This window comes from Vicugna pacos, chromosome 1, assembly GCF_048564905.1.
Source record: "Vicugna pacos chromosome 1, VicPac4, whole genome shotgun sequence".
Lineage (NCBI taxonomy): Eukaryota > Metazoa > Chordata > Mammalia > Artiodactyla > Camelidae > Vicugna > Vicugna pacos.
Window position 1 is genome coordinate 56,229,754 of NC_132987.1, and position 12,196 is coordinate 56,241,949.

The 12,196-nt window shown below is 43.3% G+C and overlaps 1 protein-coding gene across 6 annotated transcripts in view; it reads left to right on the plus strand.

Moving 5' to 3' along the window:
* Positions 1-12,196, plus strand: part of LPP (LIM domain containing preferred translocation partner in lipoma) — a 629,315-nt gene that overhangs the window by 204,066 nt on the left and 413,053 nt on the right. For all 6 annotated transcript variants that reach the window (XM_072962688.1, XM_072962654.1, XM_072962664.1 and 3 more), the window contains one exon: positions 6,687-6,887. In XM_072962688.1, coding sequence (XP_072818789.1) covers positions 6,695-6,887 — 193 coding nt within the window. In that variant the 5' untranslated portion in view covers positions 6,687-6,694. The remainder of the gene's footprint in view (positions 1-6,686; positions 6,888-12,196) is intronic.

Below are 12,196 nucleotides of genomic sequence, written 5' to 3' on the forward strand. Positions count from 1 at the left end.
TGATACCTTGGTAATCTCTGAGATCAATCTAAGATTCCCTCCCTCAAGGGGGAGGATCGAGGAGTCAGAGGAAAGGGTGACACAGAAAGAAGGGAAAAAACGGGGACCATGCTTTCTCACTGATGAGCTAAGAGGAGAGTTACAGATGACTTGGCTCTGTGGCCGACTTCTGCTTGTTTCTGTCCAGTTCTGCAGTCAGGGCCTTCCTTGGACAGGTGACTTTGTGAGTAGAGTCGCTGTTAATATTCATCTAATAATCTGCTGCATCATTTTTGAAGGAGGACACCGTGATCCCAGAGAGAGCAAAGGCAGCACTGTGAACTCATGGCATAGCTAAGACTGGAAGCTGCGTGTGAATTCAGAAGGTCAGGCATCCTCCAGCTGAGGACCAAGTTGCAGAAAAGGGTAATTAGCCCTAGCTTAGGGAGGGCAGCACACTGTACCATTTTAATAGACCCTTAGGAAAGCAGTTTTGAAATTCTAGGAAGACACTGACTTTTATATAAAGAGGGAAGATAGTGAAAAATCTCTGAAGGTAAAGGAAAGTGTTATTTAAATCTTAATTGCTTGTTTAAGTGGAGAAAATGTCGCTATGGAACATGAATCCTAAACTGTAGTTGGCCGTCAGCTACTTCTGATGTTTAAGTCACAAAGCCCCGCGGCCTCTCAGTTCTTCTGCCAATAAAATAGTGATGTTAACACCCGTCCCTTCCTTCAATATCGTTCATTTATTCAGCAAACATTGACCAAGAACCAGGCCTTGGGTTAATTGCCAAGGGAGATTTAAGGACTAATGCAACATGATTTAAAGATTAATATAAACGTTCTAAGTCAATTATTTGCAACCCTTTAATCAAGATACAGACATAAAGATTTCCTGATGAATCTAGTGTGCAGTTTTGAAAATCCCTTTTTTAAGCTCATCATACTTGGTGTTAGATAATACCATGCAATGGTTGGTTGTTTTTAAATTTTGGTGATCTGTGTAAATATTTAAAGAGTATGCTATTGATTTTAGAAAAGCAAAACTGGAGCAAACACTAGTTCATTCTATTTTTGTGGATGCCAGTGATTTGTCACTCACATGCTATCTTTTTTAAGTATTACATGTCACTTTCTCTGTAGCCCTAAGTTTTCCCACCTGTGGAGAAAGGGTCTTGGTCATCACATGGCCTTTTGCAGTTGTTTGCGTTTCGTTGTGCCAGATCAGGTTGGCCAGACTTTTGGATTCATCAGTGTGTGATCATCAGGGTCATGACAGCAAGATTTGACGGAAAGAAATAGAGAAGACATTATGGCAGGAAGGAACCAGAAGCTGGGAATGGAGATAAAAGCAAAATCTGCTGTTTCTCAGTGATCACTTTCTTTGGATTGTGATGTTTTCCTTTTTCCTCCAGATAGCTAGTAGTACCATGGTGAAGACCAAGGATTTGGGGTCAAAGACTTGTGCTCAGGCTTCAGCTCTGCTATTTGTTCAGCTTTGAGCAACTTGCTTAATTCTTACAGCCTTACTTTCTGTATCTGCTAAACGTGGAGAATGGTAACCCTACCCCATATAATAGTCAGGATAATTACATGGCCATTAGAAAATTGCTCGGCATACAGTTAGTCGTCAGAAAACACTTGCTGTTTCTATTCAGCCTGTAGCTTTCTTGTACCCACTGTACAGCTAGTAGGAGAAGACAGAAGAGTGACAGAGCGGCAAAAAGTGAAACCTCTTAGGTTCTTCTTAATTGCTTTGCATCTGATGACAGTTCCTGAAAGACCAGCGGTTCGGGAGCCCCAGCTCTTTAACTCGCTTCGGTTGTAGGCATCTTGCTTAGCTGAGGGCCACTTCTCTTGTTTTCCTCTCTTCTGATGGTGTTTGTGCATTTTCAGAGCCCCTGTGGAGATCTTCCCTTTCACTTCTTGCTTTCATGATGATTATAAGCTTAGAGTGAAACCAATCTAGAACCAGAGGAAGTAAGAGCAGGGTAAGTTTTGGTCCAGCAAAACTAGCTCTCACCAGTGCTTGTCTTTGTGTTTACAATGGGTCTCTTTCTGAGAAGCTGAGAAACCCCAGGGAAATGTTCTAGTTTGTCCGTTCACTAAACTTGTAAGGTTTTCTCAAACACATTTATCAAAATGAAGGGCTGTAATTAAGATTACAAGGAAGGAAAGTGCTACAGAATATTAGAGCTGATGGGGACTTTACATTCATTCTGCAAATGAGTATCCTCTCTTGTTAAAGGTCACACTGTCAAAGCTGCAACTGGAACTGGGGTCGCAGGGACTCTCTGTCTGTTCAACTGCATTTATCACCTTCCTTGGGTCCATCTTGCATGGATTTATTTTTCTTACGTAGAGTTTTCACTCCTGTTAGATTCCTGGTTCAAAGATAAAAATTCTAGCTTCTTACTTCTCTGTATAAGACCTTTAAAAAGTAAAGCTCATTTAATCTTCCCAATCTCTTCCCCCAGTATTTTCTTGAGTCCCTCATTTTGATAGAACTGGCCTGCTCCCTGTCCCACAGAAATGCTTTGCTTCTCCCTTCAGTTCACAGTATTTTTAGGCATGATCCTTGTTGCTTGTTCCATTTATCCTTCAGAGCCAGCCGGCTTTCAGAGTCCTTGCTAATGACAACCCCCGTGCTGGGATCCTGCGACGAATCGCAGTTGGTGTTTTGTTGTTGTTGTTGGGGGTAGGGGTATACCGTGTGTTACTCTCTTTTTACATAGAAGAAATGCGTCTTCCTCAGATAAGCATTATATTCCTTGAATACAGGATGACAATCTGATTTATCTGAGTACGGGATGAGACTTTGCTTCATCTTGAGTTCCAGTGCTAGGAATAAATGAATAAATGACTGAATGAATAAATAATGAATGAATAACAAACATTTTTATTGAGTGCATATCATGTTTTGGGCCCTGATTAGAGAATGATAATTACTTCTGCTCTCAAGAATTTAAGAGTTAATTTTGTGATAGGCAAGCAGAGAGACAGAGTGACATGTGATGAGTGTAATGACAGCAGTGTTCCGGGTGCTGTGGAAATGTGGTTAAAGGGTACATAACTTGAACTGGAGGATGGAGAATGTGAATTTTGCCTTTAAGGACTAGTGGGAATTGATGCTCAGGATCCAAATGATGCATAGTAGATGAGACATCATTTTACATTTTAGCTTGGATGAAGGGAATAGAAGTAAAGCCTAGAGGAAATGGATGAATTTCCAGCAGAATATAAAACTGAAAAATGATCTCAAAAGAAGTATAAAACTGCTACAATTATTGTAGAAGTTGTTGGAAATACAATTCAGCTCTGTTATTAAAGTCACACACCTAGGTGGCTTTCCACTGAATTCTGATAAACCTTTAAAGTTCAGATAGTTCTAATCTCATCATTAAACTAATCCAAACATTAGAAAAGGATGCAGAACTGCCATATCAAAACCTAACAATGATAAGTAAAACAAGTGGAGAAAAAACCACTAATGATCTTTACCAATGAGTATATGTACAAAAACTTTATATAAAAGAGCATATTTAATTCATCCATTTACCGAAACATTACAACTGTGACCGAGTAGGATTAATTGCTAGGAATTCAAAGATGGTTCAATACCTGGAAGTCTATGAACGTGATTCAGTTCACCCCTAAATTAAGAGAGGGGTAAAAGGGATGATAGTGTCAGTGGATGCTAAGAAGGGAGATACACAGATTCGAGAAAGGGAAGAGTAACCAAGGAGATCAACATTTATTCATTCACGCATTCATGCGTAACATATTTCTCTGAGGGCCTCCTTGCCAGGCACTGTGCTGGTATAGTGAGAGCACTTAGGAACTTCCAGTTTGTTGGGGCAGATGAGCAGGTGAATACCTAGCTTACGTGTGGACTGTTAGTATGGAACAAGTACTAGAAGAGCCTGGGAGTTAAGCTACTCTTTTTGGAGAGAGTTAGGGAAATGTTCACAGCATCAGGGTCATTTGAGCTGGGTCAAGATAAAAAAAAAAGTGGAATCTGGTAGAAAGTGAAGGGAGGTATATGGCATTGTATATGGTGGGCACAGCATGAGCAAAGATTCAGGGGCATCAAATTTCCTTGTAAATCCTGGGAATGGTGTCACTGGGTCATTGTTAACATAAGAAGAATGGTATGAAAAGATGCTGCTAAGGTCAAGTGGGGCAGATTCTTGGCCACACCCTGGCACATGCTGGAGATGTCACTGGAGTTGCCTGCAGGGCGAGTGCAGTGTCGCAGGGGTAATATATGGTGCTGGGGGTAGCTGAAAATATGATAGAGGCTATGCTTTGCATATGGATGCATACGTTTTCATTTTTCATACTTTCCCGGAAGTTTCCTGTTCCTTTATATGTATGGAATTTCTGAAAAGGCCAGGATTCTACAGTCGATTGGCAATGTGAGATTGCTCTGGAAATGTGCCTCTTTGCTTCAGAAGTCACTGTATCCTATATTAAACCATTTTTAATGTTTCTATTTTGGAATAACTTTAGATTTATGGAAAATTTGCAAGGATAATACTAACCCATTTAAAAAATCTACCAATAAACTTTCCACTACAAATGTGCGTGGTGCATTCACATTTCCAAGTGTTTATTTCATCCTACTTGTTCTCCACTGATACTCACCTGAGTCTTGTTGACAGTCGGACAGACACTTTATCCCTTTCTTAGAAGACTGAGGTTCAAGCAAGCAAATAAAACCAAAGTTGCTGTTTCTCAGCCTTGAGAGATGGGCTTGTTTTTGATATTGATTTAAAAAAAACTCAAAGAATTCTAAATATTCAGCCAGTTTTAAGAACCAGAAGTTAACCAGATTCATGGTTATTTTTCCATATGGGTTTAAGGCTGTATAAAATACAGTCCCCATGCTTCCAAAAGACTCTCAGTTGACCAGGTGTCTACAAGGTACGGGGAAGGAAGAGAAAAGAAGGCCCTGTGACCAGAGTGAAAAGCCAGTGTCACCACTGGCTTAGGTGACAGAACCCTTCTGATTCCTAATTTAGAGTCTTCCTCACTGATTCCTGTCATCCTCTTTCATTGAGAAACCTACACCTCCAACAGTTCTTCTCTGCTCACTTTGCTTAGCAGTTGACAGTATATGAAACAGTTTAGTGTTGTTATCTCATTGGTTGTTACAAAACTTGAGTTCAGGAGGACAAGGAGTGGAGGCAGCTGGTGCATCAGATGAAGGAAGCGGGGCTGTCAAGGGCATGTCACCCTCCTGCTGTGGCCTAGCGCTACCCAGGCAACACTGGGCCCCATCTCTCCCCCTTCACCCCCTCCTTCCATGGCCCTGCCATGTGCCGAGGACTTTATTTTCTCCTGCGTTTCCAGTTCTCTTTGTCATTATAGACATCTGGAGGTAATCATGGAGCCCTCTCAATTAATTCAGTTCAATTAATAAATTACTGGGTGGATTTGGGGCTGGGAGTGGGTGAGGGAGCCTTCCGGGCCTCCCTGCATTGGAGAGCTCTTGCAATCAGACTTGGAGAGCCCTCCTGAGCGGCAGTCTTTGAGGCTCAGCTCCAGCCTGCAGGCTGTCTGGAGGGGTGGTTGGCTTACCCTGACACAAGATGTCATTTTTTTTTCCTCACGGAGTGTATTTTAATCTGAGTAGAACAGCATCTGGGTTGGCTCATTTATCCCCTTCCTAGTTCAGATTTTCCTAAGGGTCCAGTATGGTATCAGCTAAAATAGCTCCTGATGGGTGTCCTGTGGGATGCCCTTGTATTATAGGGGTTGAATTTTAGCCCCTGGGCTCTAAATACCAGTACTCATCCCAGGTGTTGTGGCAGTGTCCTCTCCCCCCAATTTCCAGTGCTCCTCGGTGAGGAGCAGCACTGCTCCTGCCAGAGGGATCGTTGTAAAGTGTCCTGCCATGCACTTGCTGTGTCGTTATTTCAAGAAGAAGCTTTTGATGGTTCCTTAATGCCTGCAGAACTCAATCCAAACTCCTCAGGCTTGTGCACAAAGCTGTGCTTTGGTTGCACTCCCCCCCCCCCATTTTTAGTTCTTTTGCTTGCTCCTTTTCTGTATTCCCCCTCCAGCCACACTCAACTTGAGTGCCGTGTACTCTTCTGCGCATGCAACGTTGCCAACATTGTTCAGGCCCGACCTGTACTCAGCACTCAAGGCTCGGTCTAACGGTCGCCTCATTAATGAGGCCTTAGTTCTGCTCTGAGCAAGAAGTGACCTTATCTTTTTCTACATTCCAGAAACACTTTTATTTACTTTTGACCTCATTTAGATAATACCACCTCCCTTGGGTAACTTATATTGATGTGGGAATCATTTTAATAGATTATTAATAAAATTGAAGCTTTCTGCCAACCTTGCTCATATAAGATTCTCCTACCATAGAAGCTTCTTTAGGTTGGGGACCACTTCTTACTCACGTCTGTTTCCTGAAGAATGCTAGGGCAGCTATTTGCTAACTGTGGGGAGAGACGTATTCAAGGTTGGTTGAGGGGAGTGTTCAATTTTTCTTTTCCTCCAGTTAAGGCAGGTTTTTCATAACTTCCCTCCTTCTTCCTTCCTTCATCTTCTCGCTTCCTGTTATCAGAGTGCTTTTCAAGGTTTCATTAAGTACGGATAAAGAAGAGGTAACAACGATGTGAAGTATGTTGCCTTCATTTTTTCGTCTTTCTTCAAAAACAACCGTGTTTATTCCTTTTTAATTCTAGATTGCACAATGTCGCACCCATCTTGGCTGCCACCCAAAAGCACTGCTGAGCCCTTGGGCCATGTGCTTGCACGGATGGAGACCACCCATTCCTTTGGGACCCCCAGCATTTCAGTGTCCACACAGCAGCCACCCAAGAAGTTTGCCCCAGTCGTTGCTCCAAAGCCCAAGTACAACCCATACAAGCAACCTGGTGGTGAAGGTGAGTGTGAGGGTTGCGGAGGTGGGTGCCCCTGATGGGAGAGTTCAATATAATAAAAGTGATTTATATACAATTTGCTTAACAAAAGTGATGTGTACTATTATATTGTAGTACAACGTGATTAAAGTGGTTGGTTGTGTCGGGGAAAGGTAGCTCAAGAGTTTGCAGTGTGGCTGTCAAAAAGTATAGACTCTCAAAGTTGGAAGAACACCTAGTAACTGTCTAGGCAACTCTTTTAGGTATAAAGAGACTGAGACCTCTCAGGGATTATGTGACTATGGTGAGTTGGGGCCAGAGCTAAACCTAGAACCCCCCTCTCTCCATTCGTAGCTCAGTGCCCTTCTGCTGCTGTATCCTCCATCCCTGTCCCACTGTCTTGTAGAAGTGTCTACCACCCCCCCACTGCCATTGGACGAGGGTCCCCAAATGCTACCAAGCAGTGGTCTGATGGGAAACCCATACGAAGCGAACTGAGTAAGGCACCCAGAATTGTGCTGCCTTCTCTGGTTACTTTTCCACTCGTAGGCTACTGTGGCATAAAGTCGTCTGCAGGGCTCTGTGTGTTGAAACTCAGAGAACTTTGAGTGAAGCCTAGTTTTAGGGGCTTAGTAGTGGTGGTACATTTTACATCAAGGGGGATTTGAGGACCTCCGTGATCTCAGCACACCCGGTGTATCTGCATGGGCACAGCCACACGGTGGACCCCACAGGCAACGTAAAGGGTGCTGTACTCTGGTTGAAGAGGTTCCATATTTTTACCTATCAGTGCCGGCAGCTCATCCAAACCTGTGAAACACTAACTTACAGCTGTCAGTAGGTCGTTAGCCTTCTGGTTGCTGAGAGAAGAGGTGGTGAAAGAAGATTCAGCCCCCCTCTCTCTATTTTCTCCCCCATCCTACTTTTTAAAACAATCACCTCACCCTCTCCAAGATGTCTCTTACTCCTCGGATGACTTTCGTGCGTTTGTTTCAGCGATTTTGCATGTGACTGTTTCACATTCTGTGATACAGTTCAGTCTCTCTGTTTTCTTTCTACTCCTCTCCCCACCCACAGTGAACACTTCTCCAGTCTATTAGTATTTTAGGACCGATGTCCGAGACCTAGTCCAGATGTGTAGTTTGTGTCAGGTGGCTGGACCCTTAGGCAGGTGGTTGGGAGGAGGTCAGGCGTCGGCATGCCGCCCTGAGCTGTGGCCGTGGACCTGGGGTCTGCTTTGTCTGGAGAGGGCGAGGACAAGCCCGCCAGGCTGCTCTGGGGGAGCAGTCCATGCGGCCCGTGGCTCTGCGCAGCTCCGCGCGGGTCCCTGCAGCTTCGTCGGCCTCGCGGGAGCCCGCACCGCTGCAGTTAGTCAGGGGCTTGGCAGAACTGGTTTCCTCTGCCTTGCTGTTCTTTAGCGATCGCGGGGCTCAGGGCTGGGATGTGGGAGAGAGCCCCTCTAAACAAGACAGGAGGAGCCATTGTTGGCTTCCTCATCTGTTTTCTCCGTGTCTCCCTGGTCTCCTTACTAGGGGATTGTTACGTTGTCTCCCCATTTTTGGGGAGAGCTAAGATGGACTTCCTCTAACATGAAGGGAATAAGGGCAGAGTGTCCTAAGGAGGCAGACGTGTGAGGAAGGCTTAGTGGGTATGACAGTCAGTGCACACCCGAGGGTCAGGGTGGGGCAGGGCCTGTGTAAGAGGGAGGAGAGAAGCAGACTATGGTCGCCCTTCAGGCCCCTCCGCTCCGACTGCTGTGAACTGTGTGGTGGGTTGGCCCCCTGGCTGACTCCTCCGGCATTAAGATGCCCCATCCTCTTCACCGCACCACGCAGGGCTCTCCCACTGCCTGGCGTGTTCTCTGGGGACACTGGCGCCCTCTTTGATCCTCTGCAGCTCTTTGCTCAACTCTTTCTTTACTTGCCACCCACAGCCTTTTGTCACCTATCAAAACCCTGCTTGTGTCGCCTTCCCCAGTGTCCAGACATGGCCCAGATCAGAGGTGACAACTCCCTTCCCTGGGTTTCCACGAGCACCTTATGCTATCACGCTTCTACTTCTTTTGATGTTCCTCCTGCTCTTACTCTGCCGCTTGTGACTACACATTCCATGGGAGGCACTCTGTTTTTTCATTGTCATTTTAATATCTCCTCCTCTAACCCTAAGAACTGCTTTTGTTTTCACATAAAGTAATGGAGGCTTAGAGAAGAGAGGTGACATGCTCTCTGGTTTTGTGACTAGGTTTCCCAAGTGAGGCTGCCATCCTCACGCAGTGTGCTGTCCTGCTGGTCCCTGTCTTCATGGCATATGTGGCCCCATATGATGGTGATACTTCCCTACTTCCTTATAAGAATGTAAGCTTTGTTTCCCCATTTAAGCAACAAGACATGGTTTCTCACTCATCCTTCTGTTCCTCTTGGCTCTTATTATGCTACTGTGTTTTTAGTAGGAATGATTGTGTGTGGTCAAATGTATGTCTGTATGTTCTTATGTGTATATATATTTGGATGGGTGGCGGATGGCTGGATGGGTGAGTGCACTGCTCAGTAATTCTTCTCTTGCAATAAACAGTTTTGAATGTGGCATCCTCATTCGAAGCAACTCAGTCTCATTTAATTTCTGAAGTTGATTCTTGCAATTCTGCCGATCTCTTTCTCTCTTTTAATATAACCTTTTTTGAATACGTGAAGGAAGAAACTTCCCTTGCATAAATACATTTTAAAGACAAACATGGGTAAAGTTTCATGGATATTCAGACTTTTTAAAATGTAGCTCTGTCTCTTCATCTGCTATATATTATGACATGGTATTTGTTAGAGGTGTAAGATTTGCTTACTTTATATTTAATTTAAATGTTACTGCATCCTCTGTTGCTCTCAATGTTTTTATAATTCATGTTACTTTTTGTTTAATTTTTTATACATTTCTGAAGTTTATATCTATTTTCTTTTTCTTTCTTTCTTTCTTTTTTTTTTTTGGCCCATTTAGAATGTTCTGTACCATTAGTGAAATCCCCAGGTAGTAGGTAACACAGTTTTTATTTACAGGGTGAATTGACGATGCTAAGATCTCGTGCCTCAGCTCACGCTATTCTTGGCCTCTCGTACACACTTGCCTTCAATTTCTAGCCCATCAAGTCTTTATATTCATAGCTTAATTCAGAGCCTGGCTTCCAGGAACCTCAGCCACAAAGACAGAGCATTAGAACTGATGGAAATCATGCAGTCCACCCTTTTCTGGTGTAAAGGTGAGAAGTGCTGTGCAGACTATGTGAGTGATTTGCTTGGAGATGCACGGCCTGCTCATGGTCAAGTGGGCACCAGACCTCGGGTCCCCTCTGAGTCCCGGGTTATCCAGGACCTTGTGTTACAGTCTAGTGAGGATGTTGCTGCACCTCATAACCTCCATTCATCTCATACCATCCCCTTCACAACTAGCTCTAGTAGATTTACTTGCATATGCACCTGTCTCCTTCTGTAGACTTGGACCTTTTGGAGGCAGGGGCTGCCTGAGTCATGCCTTCACTCCAGACAGCATCCAGCAGGACACCTGACACACAGTAGGTCCTCAGTGATGTTTACTGTGACAGTTAAACCACAGCAACACAGATTTGAGCTTCTCATCGACTTGCTAGGTTGTGTGGTTCTGCAGCGCAGTGTACGTGTTTAAATTACTTTTACTGCCTCTGTCCATTCCTTGAGCTTTTAGCCCAGGATTTGTTTAACCACTGCTACCTTGAAGTTAGCACTTACATTTCTCACCATAATATAGGTATTATGTCTGTAATCTCTGGGGTTTGCTTTCTCATTTTTAAATTCTGACTGTGAAAATAGGAAAAGTACCCACGTGTTTTCCACATCGACTTATATTTACGTGATACCATGTGTTACAATTTTCTTTTATAAGGTATTCTGCTAATAACTTTCTCTGTGTGGCTTTGGCACATTTTAAGTGGGGTGTGCTTTTTTTCCCTGTTAGTAGCTCCTTAGGCCTTAGGGTCCTTTTATTTCACTACAATTGTTCTCATTTTTCATCAAAAAATTTTTTTCAACAACTTGTGTGTTTTGGAATGCCCCTGCACTTCCAAATCCTTTTTTCTGTCCTTTACTATATCCTTATGAGCCCATGTATATTTTTACTGCTTTGTTTTTTCACCATGTTGAGTGTCTGTGTCATTTTTTATGGAATAATGTTGGTGTGTATGTATGGTTTTGTCTCATCACCTTCTGTTCTAGGCTGATGAGTGCAATAAGATGATGCGATTTTTCTTCTGGTCTTTAAAGTACTAGCCAGTGGTGTTCTTTATCCTGTAATCTGAGTCCCCTCTCTGCTTCAGATTTGAAAAAAAAAAAAAGAAAAAGAAAAAGCCCAAAGCCTTAGACTTTGATGGCAGATCTTTCTTTTACTGTCCAGTAGATACCAAAGTCAGTGAGCTTTCCTACTTTACTAGCACATTATTTCTTTAAAATTGTTTTGAAATTTTCCCATTGTTACAACTTTGGCAAATGGAAACTACACCCACCTCCCCCCGCCCCTTTCTCTCTTTCGGTAATTTGGCTGAATGAAATTTGATAATGTTTCGTATCCATTATTAAAATAGATTATCATACAGAATGATTTGTAAATTTTGCAAGTTCGTAAAGTTAGGGTTGTGTTGTGGTCTAGAATTGACTTTCTCCAATGCCTGAAGTTTCTTTTAAGAGATACTTTTAATGTAAGATTTTTCTTAAAAAGTGAATCCGTAGGGTACAAATTCAAGGTAACCCTTTCAGTAGAATTCTTATCTGTATTCTGCCTTATGGTTTACCTAGCACTTCCATTTTCATTGCCGTTTAATTCTGAAAAGAGACTTCCTGCTGTAGCTCTCTGAGTCAGGTGAAACAGGTGTCATTGCAATTGTGCGGAGTGGTGGACTACCAGAAGTGGAATACCTTATGCAGTAATCGCATAGCTAGTAAAACTGTAGAGCTAAGCTCTAGTCTTTGTCCCTGGGGTTCTCGCTGATTTTAAAGGGCTCCATCTATCGGAGATTGGGCTAGACACCCTCACCTGTTCTAATTCCACTACTTTGTTACGGCATGGTTCTTCTTTGAAATTAATTTCAAAATGGTTGCTCTTTTCTCAAACTTGTACACGTCTATGTAATATAAACGAAACCATTGTTTTCCCGCTTTGCCTACAGTGCTTTACCTGGACTCATTGGGTCAGATCAGAATAGGTGAAATGAATTCTGTGCAGCCAGGGTCCTAAGCCTGCACATTTTTAGCTAGATCTGCTACTTGAGGTTATTAATCCGTCCTATGGAGAGGGAATCGTTGTAGGTGATCGCAGAC